The following is a 24,709-nucleotide window of genomic DNA, read 5'->3' as shown; positions in this document are numbered from 1 at the left end:
TATTTTGTAGACCTTAAATTTTTATGGAACTTCATAGTTTTGAAAAATTTGCATATTTAAGCTCATTGGGTTTCCTTATGTGGTAAATAGTTCAGATATTAACATCTGATGAGATTAAGATTTCAAGTTTTATAATTCTAGTTCTCTTTACAAAATACTACAGTATTCTTGTTATATCACATATTGAGATAAGTTATATTTGAGAAAGTGTACGAAAAATCTTCTCATATAATTAATATTTTGATTTAATAAGGATAAAAACTGTTATAGCACCATAAAGCACTTCTCTGCCATCTCAAATCACTATGTAATGCTGTATGCAGAATATACACTTAACGCTGTGATATCTCCAAATCATTACACTTACCATCATACTAAAACCTCCTCTGCCTTTGCCTCTAGGCTGTTTAGCTTGTCCTTGTGCCCTTAGCCTAGCACAATGATGTCTTAGGGTTATTAATCTGAGACAGAGTGGGTATTTGGCAATGTTTTCAAGCACCCAACTAATAACTATTCCCTTTTCTCACAGTATTATAGGCTCTGTTCTCTATTGTCAGACTTCGTCTAGTGCAAATTTCTCACTAGGGAAATTACTATTTTTAACCTTCTTTTCTATTGGTTTCACCTCTTTATTTTCTCCTTTGCCTCCTGCCACTTTTCCAGTGTTCACTGGCTTCTGTGTGGAAAAGGTCCTAGAGGTATAGCCTCAAAATAAAGCACATACATCAAAACAACTATTTGAAAAACTGACCAACTGGAACACAAGTAGTATGTTTAAATATTTGAATTTTCTGTTACATTTATTTAGAAATTCAAGGACTACTTAGGACTGCTTTGATAGGGAGAATTCTTTCTCTATTTGGCTCTGTTTTTCACAAGCCTGAGGATTCAGGAAAACAAGATGCTCAATAGCGTGGGATTTTTGTAGTAACAAAGAATAAAATTGGGAGAAAGTGACAATCTTTACCATCTTATCTATGGGGAGATCCATTTCAGACATTCAGTTAACTACTGATCATTAAATAACTATGTAATAATTAGATTTACTACTTCTGAAAAATTACAGAGCTTAGAAATGTAAAATCTTGGGCAGAACTATAAAAATAAAAAGGAAACATTATTGTATAAGTCTCTAACTGAAGTGAGAATATTAACATCTGAATCGTTTACCTATTCATAACTGAAGGCCATACTAAGGTTAAGAACACTAACACAAATGTATTACTGATAAATAATGAAGTCTTTCATTATATTCTTCAAATTCACAGCAATTACAAGCCGTGGTATGCAAATGAATTTAGCTGAAGAGATCATATCAGAATAGCCCTTTAAAGATCTGTAATATAAAAGGCTAAATGATATAATGAACTCTCCTGAAAATATTATAAGATTGATTTATTGAAAGTCTATTTCTTCATGCAAGAACTGCTGAAACTTTCCAAAATAATTTTAAATGATGCTAAACAGATTTAGTACTGTTTACCTAGTACAAAACTTTCACTGAAAAAAAGATGCTGAGGCTCCAAATCTAGAGCATTCAGCAAGTCAAAGAAATCAAAACACTACCCAAATCAAACCTGAAATGTAAAACTATTTGTTTTACTATAAATGGACACACAACAGATAGTAAAAAAAAAAAAAAACTGAGACAATAGGCAGAGAAATCCCTAAAGCAAATCTCATTAAAAAAAAACATTGTACAAAATAATATTTTAAAGATTATTGTTCAAAGTGCACTAATACCCAACGAGGAGAATAAAAATAAGGGAAAATGATCAGGGAATAACATCTGAAAACTTACTAATGTTTAGAAACACAGTTCTTACAGATACATTGAAAGGTCTTTTCACCTTATACTTAGAATAAAAATACCAAAGAATTAAGTGCATGTTAAATGCTGTCTAAATCTATTGAGGATGTCATCACAAAATACCATAGACAGGCTTAAGAAACAGAAATTTACTTTCTCACAGTTCTAGAGGCTGGAAAGTCTACCATAAAGGCTCCACAGGATTTGGTTTCTGTGAGCACGCTCTCCCAGAGCTGGCTGTGTCCTCTAATAGGATGGGGGCGGGGGCGGGGGAGGGTAAGGAACAGGGAGGGAGACCTCTCTTCTTTGAAGGCCACATTCCTGTCGGATTAGGGCCCCAAACTTATGCCGTAATTTAACCTTAATTACCTCTTAAAAACCCTATTTCCAGGTACAGTCACATTGGGTGGTTAGGGCTACAACGGAGTTTAATTCATGGCAAATACTAAAATAATAAATACATATATATTTAAACAAATGAACCTTGCTAAGCCCAGAATAAAAGGCAAAGGGGTTGAAAAGCACTATTCCTATCTCAATACTCCAAAGCATGCAAGGTTAACAGATAAATTTATCAGATTTCTTTAAGACTCATTCCATTTTCACAGAAGAAAATATGAAAATCAGAAAAGGTAGCATAAAATAGAAAGCAGATTTTAATCATTTCCTGGCACATTTGTTTCAACATATACATATGCTCAAAATGCTCTTCCAGCCTTAAATCAATACATATTCCTTCAAATATAGATTCTCCTTTCACAAGACAGTAACTCCTTTTCTTCACAGTCCTCACTTCCTCACCCCTACACAAGACTCAAGCCACTGTAATTTGGCTAACTCTTCTAAAATGCCATTGATATGCTCCTGCATTCCATGACTTTCCTGTAAGTCACAAAGGTATCAAGCAGTTGATCCAAGGCTCTGACGTAAGCAAATTTCTTATCCAAAACCCAGCACTGCTGCAAGGACACCGCAGTTGTCCAAAGAGCCATGAGATACACAAGCTAGGGCCGTTGGTCCAGGTATGAACTCTTTCAGAATTCTAAGAGCCAAATACTACTTTAAAAATATTATCATAGAAAACATGCCCTGGCTGGTGTGGCTCGGTGGATTGACTGCCAGCCTGCAAAGCAAAGGGTCGCTGTTTCAATTCCCAGTCAGAGCACATGCCTAGGTTGCGGGTGAGGTCCCTAGCAGGGGGTGCACGAGAGGCAACCACATATTGATGTTTCTCTCCCTCTTTCTCCCTCCCTTCTCCTCTCTCTGAAAATAAATAAAATGTTAAAAAAACCAAACACCTTGAAGAAGAAAACTAGTAAAAGGAACAATGACAAAAATATAAACCGTAATGAGTAAGAAAAACCAATGAGTATTCCTACATAGGATGCAGGGACCATGAAAGGGAGTCATAAAATTAAAGTCAAATATGTTACATGATACTGGCTTGAATGTCAAAATTAAGAATATGCACTCAATACTTCAGGCCATAAGAAGCCACAGAAAAGTATTTAAAAGCCTAGTGATGTAATAAAAATAGTTCTCAGGAAGGATTAATCTGGCAGCAGTGATAGAATAAAGTCAATCAAAGGATATTTGGAGAGAATGAAGGCAGGGACAAAAGGATTCTTACCACACAGTAATGTAATGATGCAAAATGCAGTCAAATGCCAATGAAAACAGCAAAAAATCATGGACTCAATAACATTTCAGAGGGAAAATGATAAAAACTTGGTGGCTGAGAGTCAAAACACAAAAAAAATCTCTGAACCATTTTACCTACTTTGATTTCTAGATAACCAAAAATAATCAACTTTGGATAAAAAGCACTGTAAAATATTACAAATTTTTATAAAACTGTGTTTAAAGCAGGCTAGAAAATAATGCTTGTTGATATTTGTATTGCTCACTGCTGCAGAAATAATTTGGTATAATGAAAAGACACTTAGTGTTGAAAGGTTTCACTCTTAACTTTGCAATGTGCTGTTTCAGTGATCTCTCCATACCTATATCTTTATCTGTAGGAGAATAAGAGTATCTGCCTCACTTAACCAGGTAATTGTGAAGATAAAATATAAGTGAAAGTGCTCTGCAAATAGAAAACCAATATACATGTAGGCTGTGTTATTAATAGAAGTATTAAAAAGTAACAGGAGGTAGAAAAAAATTAACATTATTTTGATGCCTCAGAATCACCATTATGCTAACTATGGCATTGCATTTAACATAAGATGACTTGAGATGTATCTAGGTGGGTAGAGTTTAGGCTGCTGTAGATTTTTCAGTTCTTATGTGGTTTTTAATAGCTTTCCTGTCAATTCCTCTGTCAGTTTCAATATTCTCATTGTAGTTCCATTCCTTACTTTGGTCTGCTTCTAATCTGCAAAGGCTAATGAACTAGACACCAGATAATGACTTTATTATTATCCACATAATAGCCTCAGGAACTCTCATATAAGAAAAGTGTATCCACAGGGGACCAGGGCAGGTGAGGAGTGCTTCTTTTTATTCTTATTCTTAGATGAGTTCCAGAAAACTAAATGTAAATATAGCCCACTACCACAAAGTAACTTAAACCCTAAAGGATTATTAAAATGAAATGAAATAGATGGATAAAAATGTGTAATTTTTTAACTTTCTGTGCAAACATTTATCATCGATTCCTCCCTGTAGTTAGCATTAATACCTAAGCATTTTTAAGAGAACAAAATAATCTTTGAGAATGGTGTAGGCACAATATTAGTAATAAAAAGTTCTTTCCTTAAGCATGCTTATTTCTCTAATTCACATGGAAAGTTACTTAATGTGTTATTATGATTTAAAAATGGCATTTCAGGACAATGTAAAATAATAATGGCCTCAAACCTGCTAAAGTTATACAGTATCACTAAGCAAATAAAATGGCCTCAGGCAGTATAACTTCTACTTTGTTAGAGATGATTATTTGATTAGTAAAACAATATTATACAGGGCTTGTTAAATGAAATAAACTGACTTTATCCAAGTACATGAAATACATTCTGTCCCATAGAATTCAACTTGTAAACATAAAAAACAAAAACCCACTATTTATTCAAAACAAAAAGGCAAGATTGCCCTGGCCAGGTAGCTCAGTTGGTTGGAGCATTAACCCATGCACCAAAAGGCTGTGGGTTTGATTCCTGGTCAGGGCACATACCTAGGTGGTGGGTTTGATCCCAAGTCAGGGTGCATACAGGAGAGAACAGGTCAACGTTTCCCTCTCACATCTACGTTCCTCTTTTTCCTTCTCTCTCTAAAATTAATAAAACATAGCCTTGGGTGAGAATTTTTTTAAAAAAACAAGATTCATTAAAGCTAATAAGGTAACACACTATGCTACACTGTCAGACAGTCATCATTTTAGGAAGTTTAATTTTTAATTCTCCCCAAACTATTTCCAAGACTAGAGAAATCTCCTGCCTCTTCTTATAAAGGGCCAGAAAAATCAGGGAGAGACTTACCCTTTTTTTTTGAAATTTACTTCCTTTCCCATGAAACTTATTTCTGCTATCTTTCCCTACATTCCCCATCCACCCAATACCATTCCACCCAGATCTATGATAGTTTGTAGAGCATGTTTCCTGTCCTTGGTAAAAATGTAACAGATCATGGTAGTCTGGCTCCTTCGCAGAGATGTATAGTTACATGGAAAGCTCAGAATACCTCTGAAGTATTACTGTTATTCAAACCAATGACTTCTTTTTACATAATTAGATAAAATTCTTGTGAATTTTTTCTAGTCTATTTTCAACACAGACATACTGAGACCTTCGGCTCATTTTAAAACATTCCTCAAAAAGGTTAAAGTTAGTTCCCTTAAAATTCTTTCTTCCTAGGGCAAGGTAAGTACCTCTAAACCTCTTCAATTTATTAAGTTGCACTCAGAAAGATAATGAGAACAGATCATTTCCTTCCTTCTACCTGTCCTGGGCTTTGTGGTTGTTCCTCTAGTTCTTGTATATGTAGGGTTAGGTTATTTATTTGAAATTCTTCTACCTTCATTAGGTAGGCCTATATTGCTATTTACTTCCCTCTTAGTACTGCCTTCACTGTATCCCATAGGTTTTGGGTTGTTGTGTGTTCATTTTCATTTGTTTCCCAATACTTTTTTATTTCTTCCTTGATCTCATTGTTGACCCATTCATTATTTAATAACATATTATTCAATCTCCATGTATATGAATGTTTTTGAGTTTTATCCTTGAGGTTAGTTTCTAGTTTCAATCCATTGTGATCTGAACACATGCTTGATATGATTTCAATTTTCTTGAATTTGTTGAGGCTTGTTTTGTGTCCTACCATGTGGTCTACCTTTGAAAATGTTCCATGTGCATTTGCAAAGAATGTATATTTTGTTTTTGGGGGTGAAAGGTTCTGTGTATACCAATTAAGTCCTTTGGACCTACAGTGTCATTCAATGTCACAACATCGTTGTTTATTCTTTGTTGGAAGATCTGTCCCTTGTTGACAGTGGGGTGTTAAAATCCCTAAGATGACTGAAAGTTCTAGCCATAGCAATCAGACAAGAAAAAGAAATAAAAGGCATCCAAACTGGGAAGGAGGAAGTAAAATTGTCATTATTCGCAGATGATAGTGTACCTAGAAAACTCTACAGTCTCCACCAAAAAACTATTCAACCTAATAAGTGACTTTGACAAAATAGCATGATACAAAGTCAATATTCAGAAATCGATGACATTTTTACACACCAACAATGAAATATCAGAAAGAGAAACTAGGGGGAAAAATCCCACTTACTATAGCAACAAGAAAAATAAAATACCTAGGAATAAATTTAGTCAAGGAGATAAAAGACCTGTATTCATAAAAATATTGAACACTGAAGAAATAAATTAAGGAAGATACAAATAAATGGAAGCATATACCGTGTTCATGAATTGGAAGAATTAACATCATTAAAATGTCCATACTACCCAAAACAGTCTATAGATTCAACTCAATTCCTATAAAAATAACAATGGTATATTTCACTGACTTAGAACAAATATGCCAAAATTTATATGGAACCAAAAAAGACTCTGAATAACCTCAGCAATCTTGAGAAAGAAGAACAAAGTAGGAGGGATCACAATATCCATTATCAAACTATACTACAAGGCTGCTATAATCAAAACAGTCTGGTACTGACATAAGAACAGACACATAGATGAATGGAACAGAATAGAGAACCCAGAAATAAACCCAAGTCTCTATGATCAATTAATATTTGACTAAGGGGGCATGAGCATACAATGGGGTAAAAGTAGCCTATTCAATAAATGGTGTTGGGAGAACTGGACTGGTATTTGCAAAAAAGTGAAACTAGACCACCAACTTACATCATACACCAGAATAAACTCTAAATTGATAAAAGATTTAAAAGCAAGTCATGACACCATAAAAGTCAAAGAGGAAAACATAGGCAGGAAAATTTCAGATATCCCACATAACAATATTTTTCCTGATACATCTCATTGGGCAAGGGAAATAAAGGAAAAATAAACAAATGAGACTACATCAAATCAAAAAGCTTCTACATGGCTAAAGAAACCATCAGCAAATATGAAAAGGGAACTGACTGTTTGGGAGGACATATTTGCCAATGATACATCAGACAAGGGTTTGATCTCCAAAATATATAAAGAACTCACATGACCCAATGCCAGGAAGACAAAAAATCCAATTAAAAAATGGCCAAAGGATCTGGATAGACACTTCTCAAGGAGGACATACAAACTGCCCACAGACATATGAAAAGATGCTCAGTATAACTAGCCATCAGAGAGATGCAAATTAAAACCCAGTGAAATATCACTTCACACCTGTCAGAATGGCCATAATTAATAAATCAACAAACAAGAAGTGATGGCAAGGATGCGGAGAAAAGGGAACCCTAATGCACTGTTGGTGGGAATGTAGATTGGTGCAGCCATTGTAGAAAACAATATGGAATTTCTTCAAAAAAATAAAAATGGAACTGCCTTTTGACCCAGTGATTCCACTGCTATGAATATATCCTAAGAATCCTGAATCACCAATTCAAAATGACTTATGCCCCACTACGCTCATAGTAGCACTAAGTGCAATAACCAAGTGCTGGAAACAGCCTGAAACCCATTAGTAAATGAGTGGATCAAAAAACTGTGGTACAGTTACACAATGGAATACGATGCAGCAGAAAGAAAGAACTCCTACCTTTTGCAATGGAACAGGAGAATATTGTGCCAAGTGAAAAAAGCCAGTTGGTGAAAGACAACTACCATATGCTCTCACCTATAAGAGGAATCTAATGAACAAAATAAACTAATGAACAAAATAGAACCATAGGCATGGAAACATGGAGCAGACTGACAGTGACCGGAGGAGAGGAGGATGCAGGACAATGGTGGAAAGAAGGGGAAGGGACAAGTCAAAGAACACGTATGAATGACCCATGGACATGGACAACAGTGTGGAGACTGACTGAGGGAGTGGGGGGAGGGGCTGGGTAGAGAAGGGCAAAGAGGGAAAAATTGAGACAACTGTAACAAAATAATAATAAAAAAATGATAAAAAAATAAAAATAAATAATTTTTAAAAAGGTAAAGAAACAAACTGGCGGGCGGTGAGGGAAGTGTGGGGAGGGGAACACAAACAGGTCTAGCAGTCTGGTTTTTGGGACAGGAAGACCTGGTTTCCTCCAAATGAGCACTTCACTGGAAATTAGAAGATAAAGCTGAAAACATGTCAGTTTCACTCTATTACTGGGCCTTCTAAGCAGTGTTAAGCACTTGTATAACCTAATGAAAATCAATCGCCAGTGAAGAAAGACACAGAAATGAGAAACAGAGGAGCGGGTTATCTCATCCCTCATTCCTGTTAGTCAGAGTAAAAAAATGCTATTTTTGTTCCTCGTACCTACTAAGTACAAGACACTACTAGGTTCTTTACACACACAATGAAAAGAAATTCATATTTCAGCAGGCCTGCAGAAAAGGCATGATCAGCTATCCACATATGATAGATGAAAAGATAGACTCGGAGAAGTTCAGTTGCTTTTTCAAGGTCAGATAGGTAGTCAGCCCTAGAACAACATTTAGACTATAAAGCGTATAGTGCTTTCTTCTCTATCACTCTCTAGCTTGCCAGTTCAAATGGTGAAGTTAGCAAACATCAGACTTGAATTTCCTTTTGTAAGCTTTTGATATCATCCTGACCTAAGACATGTTCTAGAAATATAATTAGCTTAAATATTAATCGACTATTCTAATGCTACGTCCTGTCTCATGCTTTACATGCAAACATATTTTAGAATTATTTCTATTGGAACATTGGACATATTTCTCTTTTGAAGTTTCAGATTTACCTCTCCTTTCAAACTCACTTAGCTATGCAAAAATATACAACGTTCATCAGACTGCTTGACTTTGTTAACAGCATATTCATTTACATAGTTAAGTGCTCAGAAAATAAGCTTTGTTCAAAGACTGAAAATTATCAAGAATTTTTAATTTTTAGTAATAATTGTCTATTTGCTATAAGAACAATCCTTCAAAAGCCTGATCCAAATGTAAACATGTAAAATATTTTTTTCTCTTGTTTTCACTAAGGGACTGATTTGTGTTTGTACAGTTGATCAACATACTAAGTTATTAGAACTTTTAAAATAGAAAATTTAGTATAACATACCTTTAAAATGCCAAAAACCAGAATTCATATAGTTCCTCATATAGAAATAGACATTAAAAAGTGATCTGAAATTATCTGATTTCATGTATGTTAAAGAGTCTGAATCATTCATGTACGATAGGTAAATTTATCTATAGTTAAAACTATATTGTTTTAAATTATAACCCTGTGTTACATTTCTAAGTTTTATAGGGCTTCAAGTACTGTAAAATCATCTAAATTAACCTTTGACAGGTTTATGCTTGTAAAGGAGATTTATACCTGAGCAATTTACTTGGAATAAAAACCAGAGCTGTCACTGTTTTTAATATCTTCCTTTCTCCCTTTGACAAATTCCACAAATACCACATATCTTCTCCTGATCCATAAAAAAGAAATCTTAAATTAATTATGTTACCTAAACCATTGTAATTATTGATAATGGTCTAACATCTACTCCCGTCTTCATTCACAATAATAAAAAAGGCTGAAGTCAAATCCCCTCGAGCTCTATGAAAACAGGTCTATGTCACATGCCGAAGTCTTTGGCTGTATCTACATGCCTTTTCCTTTCCCTTTTAGATTATATGATAGATCAGGATCAGCAAGTTTTTCTGTAGGCATCTAGATAGTAAATATTGTAAGCTATGCAGGCAACAAGGCTTTTGTTGCATCTATTCAACTTGGAGCTGCAGTGCAAAAGCAGCCGTAGACGACACATAAATGAATAGATCTGGCTGGATTTAGCTGGCGCCCTACTGGTTTAGGCCCACAGCAGTAGTTTGATGACCCCTGAGCTAAGTCATGGGGAAAACAGTAAAAAAGTATTGTGTTACTACAATGACCTGGGGTATCTTAATATTTAGCTGGACAGGAAGAAACCATTCACAGCCAAACTGATTGTAAATTGCTTCAACACTAAATACAATTAATCTTGACCCAGAGATTGCTAAATGCAATAGCTCACCAAAATTAGATTCTACTTTTCCAGAAAGCCATATATTTTTGTTAAGCATATCACCAGGTAAACAAAGCCCCACTCTGTGGCCAGGCTTTCTAAACTGTCTGCTACCTCCCTCTCTTTCCTTATTTCCCCAACTCACTCCAATTCCCCTGGACATAGTAATTATTTTATTTCATTTTTTTCCCCAGGAGAGTCAAGGTACCACCACCTCCTACCTATATAAAAAGTGGTTTCTATTTCCCCTACATCTGCTACCAAAGTTGAGGCTAACTTCATTCTTAACCTCCTCCTCCCTTGCTGCTTTCTATGGTATCAACTGGACAAGCTAAATGCTCACTCTTCTCAGCTTCTCTTGCAGCTTAGTATGACCAAGTAATAAAGTTCAGGACAATAAATATCTCATGAAAGACTGCTGGGGGTGGGGAGGGGTATTCTGAGAAAGATTTTATGTTTTTTAAAAAAGCAGAGGGAGTTACAACTGCCAGAATCTCTCCCTCCCCCTTTCTTCCTACCTTAATGCAAACATGGTACCTGGAATTGGAGTGACCATTTTGCAACCAGGAATTCTGTCCCCTTAGAAGATGCTAAGAGAACTGGAGAGGTCCAACACTGAAAACTTTTAAGCCAGTGAACCTATGTTAGAAGCCACTTATCTCCAGAGTTGTTACATGGGAAAAAACAGACCCCTGTGAAGCAAAATTTTGTTACAAATAAAAGCATTGCTAATTTACCTTTCATGAAAGTGCTACCATCCTGGGGCACTACTCCTTGCGAAGTCAAAGACCAAACTGGCTGAGCCCAGTCTTCGTAAATTCTGACTCAACAGTACTACTTTAACCTAGAGAAAAAAGTAGCAGGAAGAGGGCCTAGCCTGAGAGTTGACAACCCAGGCAATAAGGCCACTGAAGGCAAAGAAGAGAGAAGCCCGAGAAGAATATTCAAATGCTAGAGGTCTAGAAAAAAAATAATTGAAAAATACTCCTTCAGAATTATGGGGCCAGTAAGCCATACGAATGTTCCACTCAGCCAATCAAATCTGAGAATTTTGATTATATTACAATCATGTACTTCTACTTTTTGAAAAATACAAATTCATAACTCATTTTTATAGCTGTATTTTGTGTTTTTCAGGCTGATTAATTTACTTTTATGCTTCTACTTTGCTAGTATTCAGAAAGGTATAGTTACTCTCAATATATGATCATTTTTTGGCACTTGAAGAACCTTTGAGATAATTAATAACAATCAAGTTAATGATGATACTGACACCTATAAGGACAAAGGATTTTTCAGGCACACTAGTTTATCTGGCAGGTCCATCAACTAACTTTAGGGACAGTCACTTCTCTTTTTATATCAATGCCACTACAAAAAACGCTAAAAAATAAATGATGCTACCCAGTCAAAAGAAACCTCAGAAATGATTATTTTAATGCACATATTCCTTAAAATACAATTTTTAAGTTAAAACACCAGTTTTTATTTTACTTTCTTAAAATTATATATGAGGGGGACCCCCTTGAATTGGAATTACCTTCTGGAGGGTGGGCCCCTTGTAGCCAGGCTTCCCCAGCTGGGTGAATGTTCTAGGAACCCGTCTGTAGCAGAGTTCCAGCTGGCGTTGTTTTGAAAAGCTGTGTTCGGCTTCGGTGAATTTTTTTGGAAGACTTTCAATGCATTTGCCCATTTCATGAGGGGTGGTTTATGAGCCTATCGGTCCACACCACACTGAGTGTTCAGCAGTTTTGGATCAAAACTGCATGACCCCCATGTTCCACCCTCTCTATGTAACCAATCTCTCCCTGAGCGACATTTTTTGTTTCCCCGGATGAGAAAACTCCTCAAACAGAAACATATTTCCTATGGGAAGAAGGTGAAACAACAACAACAAAAAAAATGGCAGAAATACTAAGAGGCATCAAAATCAATGAGTTCCAAAACTCATGTTTTAAGCAATGGAAAAAAACATCTCCATAGGTGTACTGCATTAAATGGAGAGTGCTTTGAAGGTGACTGAAGTTTAAACATGTAAAAATAAACACACAATTTTTAATAAATAAATTCCATTTTTTTGGCCCCCCCTTGTTCATGTATATACACATACACATACAGAGATACACGAGTGTTTGTGTATATATATAATATATAATATATATATATATCCAAGCACCACTTAACTTGGGGATATATTCAAAGAAATGCTTCATTAGGTGATTTCATTGTGTGTGAACATCCTAGAGTGCACTTATACAAACTTGGATGGTACAGCCTACTACACACCCAGACTTTATGCTGTAGTTTATTGCTCCTAGGCTACAAGCCTGCACCGCATGTTACTGCACAAAACAACACAGATTAAATCAAGCACAAGAGAAAATGATGCAATCAAGGGACATAGGAAGCATGAGATGTATGAGGCTGCTGCCTGTGTAACATGGCCCACTGTTTGACAGCAAAACTATTTTTTTTAAGTAGAAAGAATACACTCTAAAATTACAATAAAATGTATAGTACAGCAAATACATAAGCCAGTAACAGTCATTTATTATCATTTTCAAGTATGAGGTACTATACATAATTGTATGTGCTGTACTTTTATATGACTGGCAGCACAGTAGGTTTGTCTACACCAGCATCACCACAAACACAGGAGCAATACATTCCACCATGACATTAAGATGGCTGTGACATCACTAGACAACAGGAATTTTTCAGCCCCACAATCTTACGGGACCATGTTTGCATATTAGGTACATCGCTGACCAAAACGCTATGTGGCTCATGACTCTGTGAACACACACTCACACATACTCTCTCACACATACAGCCTCCCCAGTTCTAATGCCAACAGTTTTCTCCTCCATGAGAACAGTTGGTGGCATCTTGCTGCAGTGTAAAATACTTATCGATTGTAACATCTATAAATTACAACAGTTTTTAAAGTGTTTACGCTTTCAGAGTAGAATTACTTAGGAATGCCAAAGGTTTAGCTAGAAAAAATACCAAATACAAAGAGGCTTCAGGTTCAATTGCAGTAGTGGAACAGAATTTAATAAAGTTCCAGCACTACATTTTAATGCCCAAATTTCTTCCTTTTTTAGTTGACAAATATGTGCTCCACAGTATAACGGCAGCAGCAGAACAGCTGGGTGGCGTACCAAGCACAAAGGAAGCAACAGCACATGCTGTTAAGTGTCGTTCTGCTTGCCTAGAAATGGAAGCTCATGCAGATTTATCTCATTATAAATTAGAACAATTATTTCTCTGGAGTTTACATTTTCTTGATAAAAGGGTCAAACTTCCTGCACGGTAAAAAAGAGAACTTTCAAAAAGGATATCTTCCCTTTCTTTGATGATCAGTTCATTCTGTTCTTCCAACTGCCTGATCTTCTTCTCAAATGATTCCTGTTCAGCTTTGAGTCGTTCTTCTGTCACCTCCTTTTCCTCACTTACTCTGAAAGGGAAAAAAGGAAAAGAAAATGCCCATGAGAATAAAATAGAACATGTGCCTACAGCTGCAGTTTACCAAAACTAGACATCTTCCAGAGGTCTGCTTACCTCTTTCAGAGGTTCCTTCAGGGACACTCTAGGTGTTTTTTTCATTTTTTAAAGGATATTTTATTGATTATGCTATTATAGTTTCCCCTTTTGGCCTCCCTCCGTCTGGGACCTCCCTTCCTTCTGGCAATCCCCCCTAGTTCATGCCTACCTTTTCTAAGGCAATCTTTCACACCTTTGCAATAAAACGCGCAAGTGAGTTTAAAATCCAGTATGTTATCAGAGGTATCTTAAATATGGAAAAGTCCAACATAAAACACAGGTTCCTAATTATAATATATAGTATTATATATTATATATATAATATATAATTATATATTATAATTATAATCTAGGACAGAAAAATATTGATTTTTAAAACACTAGTTTTCATTTCTTCATTATCAAAATAGGCAGTCAATTTATTTGGATTTAGATATTTTTATACTTTTATTTAAGTACTGTCAAAGACAGAAACAACATATAAACCACTTAAACATTTCACTAAATATACATAGGAATTTTGTTCCTTTTTTTCCCAGTACTGATACCCTGCATTCCTCAGTAACATATAAATAACTAAACTAGAGTAAAAACATGACATTTACATAAAAATTTTGCACTACATTTATTTCTTAGTCCAAAAAAAATTTTAAATAAAAAACACCAATCCCAAATTTTTTATTCTTTAATGCCTAATTCTGAAATGTATTCCAACTCAATTCTACCAAAAAGGGGCGGTCCTTAACAAGAACAAAGAAGGAAAAAAATCTTTAAAAAACTCCACAGAAACAACTAAATAGAAACATTTAAATTTATTTTAAAATAAGAACCCTAATTTTCATATTACTCTGTGCAGAGATGTTAGCCCTGAATTTCTGATACTTGTGCTTGTTTCTCCTGAGAGAGTACAACTCAATTACCCTACAGGATCAAGCGGGGATGTGTGTTAAGTGAAATCCACAGGGAATCCGATCCTTTCCTGTGAGTTCCTAAATTTACTTTCTCCCAGAATTCTCTTCTACCAGAACAATTTCTGAATAATATGAACTCCATTACTCTTCCTTTCTTGCTAGCCTTCTGGTGGAAATGTTGAAATCAATGATGTTAATATAACAGAATGAAAATTAGAATTTTAGAGTATTTAAGAGTTGACTGTATTTTCTTTAAAATAATTTGTGTGAAATGTATGGCACACTGCAGTGTTCAAAAAGATAGTTTTATTTCTTCTTGTTCATCTGGACATTCAAATCATTTCCTCAACCCTGTACTTATGGTTCTCATACTATCAGACTGATGAATGGTACTCAGGCCCTTCTTTCTAAGAAGGTAATCTCTAAAACTGATATAATTACAAGGAATCCAGACAACTAAACAAAGAACAAATATACTACATGAAGAGGACTTATACGCCTGCCTTGTAGATTGCCAAATTTACCTTAACATCACACAAAACAGAGAGATAATCTCTAGAGACTGCCAGGTCAGAGCACACAGGTACACCCCAACATTTACTTAATCCCTTTGTTCAACCTGAAAGAGATCCAGGAGAACACTAGGGATCATTGCAAGCACAATTGCTGGTACACACATCCCATAAAGCCAGGGTCTATGAGGAGTTTTTCCCAAAACTTAAAACTGCTCTATCCAGAAAAAGTTATCACGACATTATTTAAAGTGTTTTTTGTTTTTTGTTTTTTTTTTTTTTGGTCTTTTCTGTTATGCTGCTATGATTAGACTATCCTTTACTATACTCTGGAAGGCTATAAAATTAACAAGCTGTGGTAAGTACACAGTGCAACACTTACAGGCCTTCTTTGTGGCCAATTAACACAGTTAATATCAGCAAGTATATCCATACAGCTTTTGAATGGAGAGGACTTGCCAATAAAACAACCTCAAGAATTGATATTCACCATGAAATCTGCCTTCTTGTTTAATTTATGTTCAATAATATCTCCCATGAGGTATATGTAAGAGAAAATATCTGGTTTCATGAGCTACATTTTTCATCAAAGCATTATCAGACCACACAGTATCATAAAAAGACTTAATCCTCTATCTCATTTAAAGTATAACAAGCTAATTAACAAAATGAGAAGCTAAATACAGAAAAGGGAAATATTTAACTAATAGGACAGAAGAGTTAAAACTGGCAAAAGGATATTCCCAGAGTTAGTTTGTTAATTATTTACAAAGAGCACAATAGTCTGTCCAAAAGTAAGACTGTTAGCATTTATTTAATGCCTCAGCGTATTTCTCAAAAACCTCAACAAAATGTATTGTTATCTAACATGAAAAGAGAATCCATAACCTTAGAGTTGGGTGGTTGGGCTGAAAGTTGTACTGAAAGTCCTGAATTTCTTTGAAGGCTCATGGTTTAGCTTAAACATCCCTGAGTATTTTATATTTTTCTCCAAACAACCATCTTTTCTGTTTTTAAAGGTTTCCCCACACCCACCTATTATAAATTTTTTAGTAAAACTCATGTTCTAGAAAGAGATTTATTATATGACTGCAACCCCTGGTGTTCTTCTAGGTAATCTAGGAAAGTTACTTATACACTAATGTGAAAGACAAGGTCAAGTCAGCAAAACTTCTATCCCAAAGAGAATTACAGCTCACCCATGGTCGACCCAATAAATCTCTTCCCCTATTTAACACCTTGCATTTGCGAGCTAGATAGTCTGGCTGCATTTTATAAATTCTGTGTATCAGCTTAGTGGGTAAGATTTGGAGAGGGAAGGAACAGATTTCATAGAACATCTAGCAAATAGAAATATTGTTTTCAAGCAAAAGTAAGTGGCCCTGGCTGGGTGGCTCAGTTGGCTGGAGCATTGTCCCATACAACATAAGGTTGCAGACTCAATTCCTGGTCAGGGCACATACCTATGTTGTGGGTTCGATCCCCAGTCAGGGTGCGTATGGGAAGGCAACAGACTGATGTTTCTCCTTCACACTGATGTCTGTTTGTCTCTCTCCCTTTCTGACCCCTTTCTCTCTCTATCAAAATCAATAAACATATCAAGCAAGGATTTTTAAAGAAAGTAAATATGTGATAAAAAGAATGACTTTCATCATTAAAAAATATTTCAATGAAATTATCTTAATGTCCTCTTTACAAATTTTAACATTTGGCTATTGTTTAAGATGTGTTGTCTAAAAGAACATAGATGCTTTAAGAAATCACAGACAGCAATCAATGTGAAAAGGCTCGACGGAGAACTACATAAGAACTACGAAGTAATACTGAATGAATGCAGATGTAAAAATCCTCAACAAAATACTAGCAAACAGAATCCAGCATCATAAAAAAGGATGAAACATCACGACCAATTGGGATCTATTCCAGGAATGAAAAGTTGGTTTAATACTCAAATATCAATTAATGTATTGATAATACACTATATCAAGAAAGTAAAAGGACAAAATCCATATGATCATCTAATTAAATACAGAAGAGTTTGAAAAAAACCCCAATAATTCAAAATTAAAAAAATAGGAAGGGAAAAACAAAGTTCCTTAATCTGAAAAGGGTCATCTATGGAAAATCTACATCTAATACCATATTTAATGTTAAAAGTCTGAATTCTTTCCTCCTATGATCATGAACAAGACAAGGATCATCTGCTCTCACCACTTCAGCACTGCACTGTAGATTATAGTCAGAGTAATAAGGTAGGAAAAAAGAAATGAAAGGCATCTAAATTCTAAAGGAAGAAGTAAAGCCATCTCTATTTCAGGACATGATTTTGTACACAGAAAATCTAAGAAATACACTAAAAAACTATTACAACTAATAAAAGTGTCCATCAAGGTTTCAGGATAGAAGATCAATATACAAAAATCAACTGTATGTTTGTACACTAGCAGTGAACAAACCCCTCAATCCAAATTAAGGAAGTATTTGCATTTAAATGCAATTAAATTTACATTTGCATGAAGAGAAATAAAATACAAAGGAATAAATTCAATAAAAGAAGCAAGACTTGTATGCTGAAAATTACAAAACACTGCGGGAAGAAATTAAAGATCTAAATAGATGGAAAGACTTTCTGCATTCATTAATGGAAGACATTATTTTTAAGATGGCAGTACTACCCACATTGATCTTCAGATTCAACTCAATTTCCATCAACATCTCAGCTGGTTTACTTGCAGAAATTGACAAGTTGATCTAATCCTAAAATTCATATGAAAATGAAAGGGACCCAAACATACCTTGAAAAAGATGAAGGACTCACATTTTCCAATTTCAGCACTTACTAAAAAATGACAGTTACCAAGACAGTGTGATACTGGCATAAGGACAGGCATACAGATCAATGGAACAAAAATAAACACTCACATTTACAGTAAACTAATTTTACAACCAAGGTACCAAGAAAATCAAAGGGAAAGAATAGTCTTTTCAACTAATAGTGCTGAGACAACTTGAATACACATGCAAAAAAACTAAAAATAAACTGAGTCCCCTACTTTACATCATATACAAAAATTAACTCCAAATGAATCAAAGACCAAAATGTAAGAGCTAAAATGATAAATTCTTGGAAGAAAACATAGGCATAAATCTTTATGACCTTGGATTAGGCAATGATTTCTTAAATACGACACCAAAAACACAAGTAATAAAAAAGTAGATAAACTGGACTTCATCAAAATTAAATACTTTTGGGCTTCAAATGATACCATCAATAAAGTAAAAAACAATATGCAGAATGTGATAAAACTTTTGCACACAATTTATCTGGTAAGCAACTTACAAAGGCAGTACATAAAGAACTCTCAGAACTCAAAAATAGAAAGACAAAAAAATATTTGCAATGGCTGAATAGACTTTTCTCTAAAGAAGATACACAAATACCCAAGCATTGAAAAAGATGCTCAATATCATTAGTCATTATGAATGTATATCAAAACCACAATTAGATTCCACTTCATACTCAGTAAAATGGTATAATCAAAAAGACAGATAATAAATGTTAGAAAAGCTGTGGAGAAACTGGAAGCCTCATACACTGATGGGAATGTAAAATGGTGCAGACACTCTGGAAGACAGTCTGGCAGTTCCTAAAAAGGTTAAACATAGAGTTACTATATAACTCAGCAATTCCATTCCTAGGTACATAACCAAGAGACATGAAAACATAACCACACAAAAACTTGCCAAAAATGCATAATCTGAATCTAATCAAGAGAAAATACCAGATAAATCCACATTAAGGTACATTCTACAAAAAAATCTAACTAGCACCAAGGTGACAAAAGAATAAAGAACTATCACAGATTATAAAAGATTAAGGAAAAGTGACAACTAAATACAACGTGAGATACTGGATTGGATTTTGGATCAGAAAAAATTGTGTTATTGAAATGACACTGGTGAAATGTGAATAAAGTCTACAGTTAGGTGACAGCATTGCACCGTTAGTTTCTCGTGTTGATAATCGTACTGTAGTTATGCTAAATGTTAACAGTATGGAAAGCTGAGTGAAGTGTACACGAAAATTCTATCTTTGTAAATTTTATGAATCTACAATTATTTCAAAATAAAAAGTTAAAAAGAAAAAAATTCCACCCAAACTTAAACAGTATGTGTATCAGAGGGTAGGGGGGAAGGAACAGGGGAATGTCAGAATGATTTCATTTTTATTTTTTCAATAAGATGATAGTTTTAATATTTGTAAAATTACAAGTACACTAAAATTAGGGGGAGAAATATGCTAATAGAGTAAAGATGTAATTTTCTGGCCTCTGGTAGAACAAGTATAAAATGTCATTCAATATTATCCATTTCCCTTTGTTATGACTTGGATTAATCAATTACTTTAAAAACAACCAGAAAAAAATTTGGCATAACAGAAAATGAAAAAAAGTGATTATGTCTTCCACGAATACTTTGCAAAAGTAGATTATCATGTAGAAAATGATCAATAATTATTTTTTAAGTAAAGCCTGATAATATAAGAATAAACACTTTCAATTATAAAACACTAACCTGAGAATACTCAAGTCTCAAATGTCAAATGTTCCAATTTTGAGACAGCAACCTAAATAAGTAGTTCTACAAAAATTTCTGGTAACCTCTGTTTGTAACTCTTCCCTTAGCTCAATGAGACTTCCTTTGTCCTGTTGAGTTCAGGTTTAAGAAATCTGAATCCATTACAACAAGCATATAAAAAAATAAACTATGAAAGAGAATAATCAGCATATAGAAAGCCCATGGATAAAAAGAAAAAGAAAAACAGAAAGCTGCCTGAGAAATGAATGAAAAGCTATAGCATAAACGAGGCCTGTCCGGAAAAAGTCCAGTCACTGTTACTGTAACGAGAACGATCTCTGTGGCATTGATGTAACCTGGCAGCCAAGGAGAGTGGACTGGCGTGTGCATGCATGAACGATGATTCACCATACGTCAGTGGGGGTGGTAGACTCTGTTGGGTGAGCACATGTACTCATGTGTAGTCCTCTCATTCATGATGAGCAAAGAGAGCAACGAATCCGCATTAACTTTTGTGTTAGACTTGAACATTTCTCTGTGGAAACTATTCAGATTCTTCAGAAGGCCACAGCTGTGGGCAACTGGTCTTTGGCAGCTTTATCATGACAACACGCCCACTCATGAATCACAGCTCATGCAGTTTTTTGACAAAACCAACTCACTCAGGTAACTCAGCCCCCCTACAGCCCAGAATTGAGGCCCTGCAACTTCTGACTTTTGCCAAAGGGAGAGATTTCAGTCTGTCTATGAGATTCAGGAAAATACAATAGGGCAGCTGATGGCAATTGGGAGAATTGCATGAGGTCCCATGGTGCCTACTTTGAAGGGGATGGAGGTATTATCGTACTATGTACAATGTTTCTCATATCTTGTATCTTCGTCAATAAATGTCTATTTTTCATATTACATGGCTGGATACCTTCTGGACAGGTCCTATACTTGTATATCACATGGATATACAGTTGTGTTCTTTTAACTTTTCAGAATCAAAATATGGCCCAGTCATAATTCTCTCTAAGTAGATCCAGCAGGAATAATGCTGAGTAGATCTAGCAAGGTCAGAGGAGACTTATCACATTCATAGAGCACTGTACATGTTTCTAGAGGCCATGCAGAAGGGGAAGAAATTGCTATACAGAAATTAACCTCTTTTAGGAAGTAATATCTGGCTGGAACCAAGAGAAAGATTCCTGAGTACACACTAGTCACTCAAAAAATACTCTTTGAATTATAGAGCTTATAATAGACAATCTGAAAATAAATTTTGGCATACTAACTGTTCTATAGTGTCAAGTTAAACTGAAGTTCAGAGTGCCCTTCACCTCAGATTAAAAATCTCTTATTTGTTTTCTTAAAATTTACTATATAATCCATTATAAATGCTATTCATACAAAAAGAAAAACCCACACGGTTTCAAATAGGAAGACAAAAAAAACTAAGTCACTGAAAAATTAAAGTCTTAATTTTTATTGTACTGAGCTGCACATTCAATTATGACAAAAAAAAGTTATGATCAGTTTAAAAAACTAAAAGACCAGAATAAACATATAATAATGATCTACTCATTTTACTATGGGAGACAAATGGTGTTACACTTTCTATTTTTCTTCTGAGAAATGTCAAGTAGTAACAGCAAACTGTCCTCTGGGAAAAATCAGTATCTGAGCCTAAAAAAGAGCCCTGTCTTCCAATGTGTTAGTGCGCAAGTATTCACTGGGGAGCCGTGCATTCTTTGTCAGTGTGGGCACAGGACAAGAAATAGTAGAGAATTTTTGAGGATTCTTTGAATATGGCTCATATATATAAAAAAATGCAAAGTGGCTAAGATTACTTTAAAACTTTTCTTTTTTTTATAAAACAGCTATAGTACAGTTTGTGTGTTAGTCTATGGCAGCAATTTTCAACCTTTTTTCCTCTCATGGCACATATAAACTAATTACTAAAATTCTGTGGCACATCAAAAATATATTTTATGTTTTACTGATTTGACAAATATATATATATATATATATTTTTTTTTTTTTGCCAATCTCACAAAAAATACATACAATTTTGATTCATTCACACTGGATGGCTATTGTTGTGTTTGGCTGTTGTTATTTTTTTATTTGATAATCTAAGGGAAAAGAGATCAGTGCCCCTGACTAAGTAGGCAAGTATTGAAAATCGCTGATCTAGGGTACTCTCCCCATCTTAAAAAGTGTCAGTAAAAGAAAAAAAAAAAAAGAATGTAAATACATTCATAAGGAAGTTACAATCTTTCAGCACAACCTACAGTATTTTGCAAAGCCATTCATTTTTCAAGTCCCCATAAATGACACTGCTTTTCCCATCTATGCAAACAATTCATTAATTTTACTGTAAAACACTTTCTGAGGTCACTTAATTCAGCAATCTTGAACAAAAAGAAATCTCTCTAGCCTTATACCTCTGACAAAGATCAATTAATATTTTACTGATCCTTCTGCAAATGTAAATCAAATGCTAGGCACCTCAGGAGAATGCCCTCATTTACTTAAAACTCATATTAAGACATCTCTTACATTCTCTTTCACCACCTAAATAATTCATAAAATCTTTGATATCTATTCTCCATTAGCCTATTAATTTGCATGTGTATTCTATTATTTTATCAGTGTGGTTATCACAAGTAAAAAAGTTCTCTGATCATATATAGATTATTAAGGAGGCATCTACACATTATTAAAAACTCATACTAGTTTTTTATTAAATATGTATATATATATTTAGTTTCTTGTCAAATAGCACAATACTTCTTGTTCATGTTCAGGTTAAATTTAACAATGAACCATGAATATTTTTTTAATGTACCGTACCTAACCAGTAAATCTTTCTCTAAAATGAATTTCTAATTTATTTTTATTCTTGGGCATATAGTAACTTGCACTTGTCATTACTATCTTGTGTCCTGTTTAAATGAACAGGACATTTAATGGTTATTTCTCCAACCTATTATGCCAATTCTGGATCTTATTTATATCTTCTAACATTTATTTTTGTTTAGAAACAGTAATTACTATATGCATCTTTTTGATACTTTCATACATAAAGATACTGACTGAAAAGGACCTCAGAACTAGATTCTCAGTGGATCCCTCCAAGAGTGGCTTAATTTTATTGAATTTTCTAGATTTTTTTTGTTTTCAATTTCATTGATTTTTTGTTCTTATCTGTTATTTTGCTCTCATCTTTCTGTTGCTTTGGATTTATTTTGCTCTTTTTCTTGTTTGTTAAGTGAGCATTCTTTAACGTGAGCAGTTAGTGCTATACACTTCTTTTCCATTACTGCTTTCAATGTAAGCCAGTCTTGGAATTTAGGCATATCCAGTTTTCCCACTGACACTGTTAAAGTTAAGGCCATGTTTTCATTTAAAAAAAGCTAATGCTTTTGTAAGAAAGCATTACACCTAAAAGCTTTCTTTTGAGGTGGAAAGCTGAAAGCTGAAAGCTTTCCACCTCAAAGGCACCATTAAAAAGAAGTTGCAGTTTTCACTTTGTTTTTACAGTGCATGTCAGTGTTGGGTGCTAAGTGCTTTCTGTGACTTCTCCACTAAGATAATGTTGGTGAATCTTCATAACAGCTGAAATTCTTTAAGTATGCTATACTTGAATATATCATAGGAATACATAAGATTCTTTTTAATTTTCTTACACTTTCCCCATTGGGTTTAACCTTTATCACAACTGAAGGACCTTCAATTATCATACCTATATTTACTGAAAAGACATGAATAAAAACCACTGTTAAAACTTCAGCCTCCCAATAATCCTCTATTAATACTTTTTCATTATTCTCTATTTATTCAAGTCAGTTAGTTTAAAAAGCCATGCACCAGGCAAAGTAAACAGAACACAAAGAACAGCAGAGTTTTCTCCTTTTTAACATGATTTGGAAAACAAAGTATTTAAATATAAAACAATGTGTTTGTTCATGAAAGAAAATACATCTAAGTGTTCTTTACTCAATGAAAAAATATTTTTCAATGACTTCTAAAATGAAAGTCAAACTGTCATTTCGTCTTCATCTTCTTTATTCTCCACTTTTCTTTTTCTTCCTGAACAAGTAAATCCTAAAACCACGGCAGGGGCAGAGTCAGCATCAGAGTGAGATCAAGAGGGCACGCGACCCGGTTTCTCCGGTGGGACAGCCGCAACCCAGCAGGTTGAGAAGGGCGTCAACACGTGGGGATACCCGGTGCGGGCATCAGGATGAAAAGAGTATCCACATGGAAGAGTGTGGATATCCGTTCCTCGAGCGTTTGGCGTGGGTATCCTTGCAAAGGTTGTGGAGCGACCCGGCATGGGGATTCAGAGCCCAAGTACGCGGAGGAGGGGTCAATGCAAGGGTTGGGAGCAGGTGCTGGCATAGAGGAGCTCACAAAGAGCGAAGAGCGCATCCACACAAAGGGCTAACCTGAAGCTGGTTATCAGAGCCCAGGGAGGATAAAGAGGACGAAAGCTCAAAAGGCAACCCAGTGAGCAGTATCAGAGCCCAGGCAAAGTGAGAAGGGTTATCCTCAAGGATGGGCCGGCTGGTGGAATGTTAGAGCCTAAGGGGAGTGAGGAGGGAATCAACACAAGGGAGAGGACCAACATGTGGAGGCCAGAACCCGAAAAAAGTAAGGAAGACGTAAGGGTAAAGGAGTAGCCTGGTATGGGGCGTTAAAGCCTAAGAAGAAGAAAGAGGACCGTCCAACATGAAGAGTC

The 24,709-nt window shown here is 35.0% G+C and overlaps 1 protein-coding gene across 1 annotated transcript in view; it reads right to left on the bottom strand.

Moving 5' to 3' along the window:
* Positions 1–24,709, bottom strand: part of KIAA1328 (KIAA1328 ortholog) — a 245,113-nt gene that overhangs the window by 197,324 nt on the left and 23,080 nt on the right. Inside the window, exon 5 of the mRNA XM_054583556.1 lies at positions 13,778–13,893. Within this exon, the coding sequence (XP_054439531.1) occupies positions 13,778–13,893 (116 nt within the window). The remainder of the gene's footprint in view (positions 1–13,777; positions 13,894–24,709) is intronic.

Source organism: Pteronotus mesoamericanus, unplaced genomic scaffold, assembly GCF_021234165.1.
Source record: "Pteronotus mesoamericanus isolate MK-2021 breed Mesoamerican mustached bat unplaced genomic scaffold, CSHL_Meso_final contig_74, whole genome shotgun sequence".
NCBI classification, from domain to species: domain Eukaryota; kingdom Metazoa; phylum Chordata; class Mammalia; order Chiroptera; family Mormoopidae; genus Pteronotus; species Pteronotus mesoamericanus.
The sequence above is the reverse complement of the archived record's forward strand: the minus strand, read 5'-3'. Positions and strand labels throughout refer to the sequence as shown.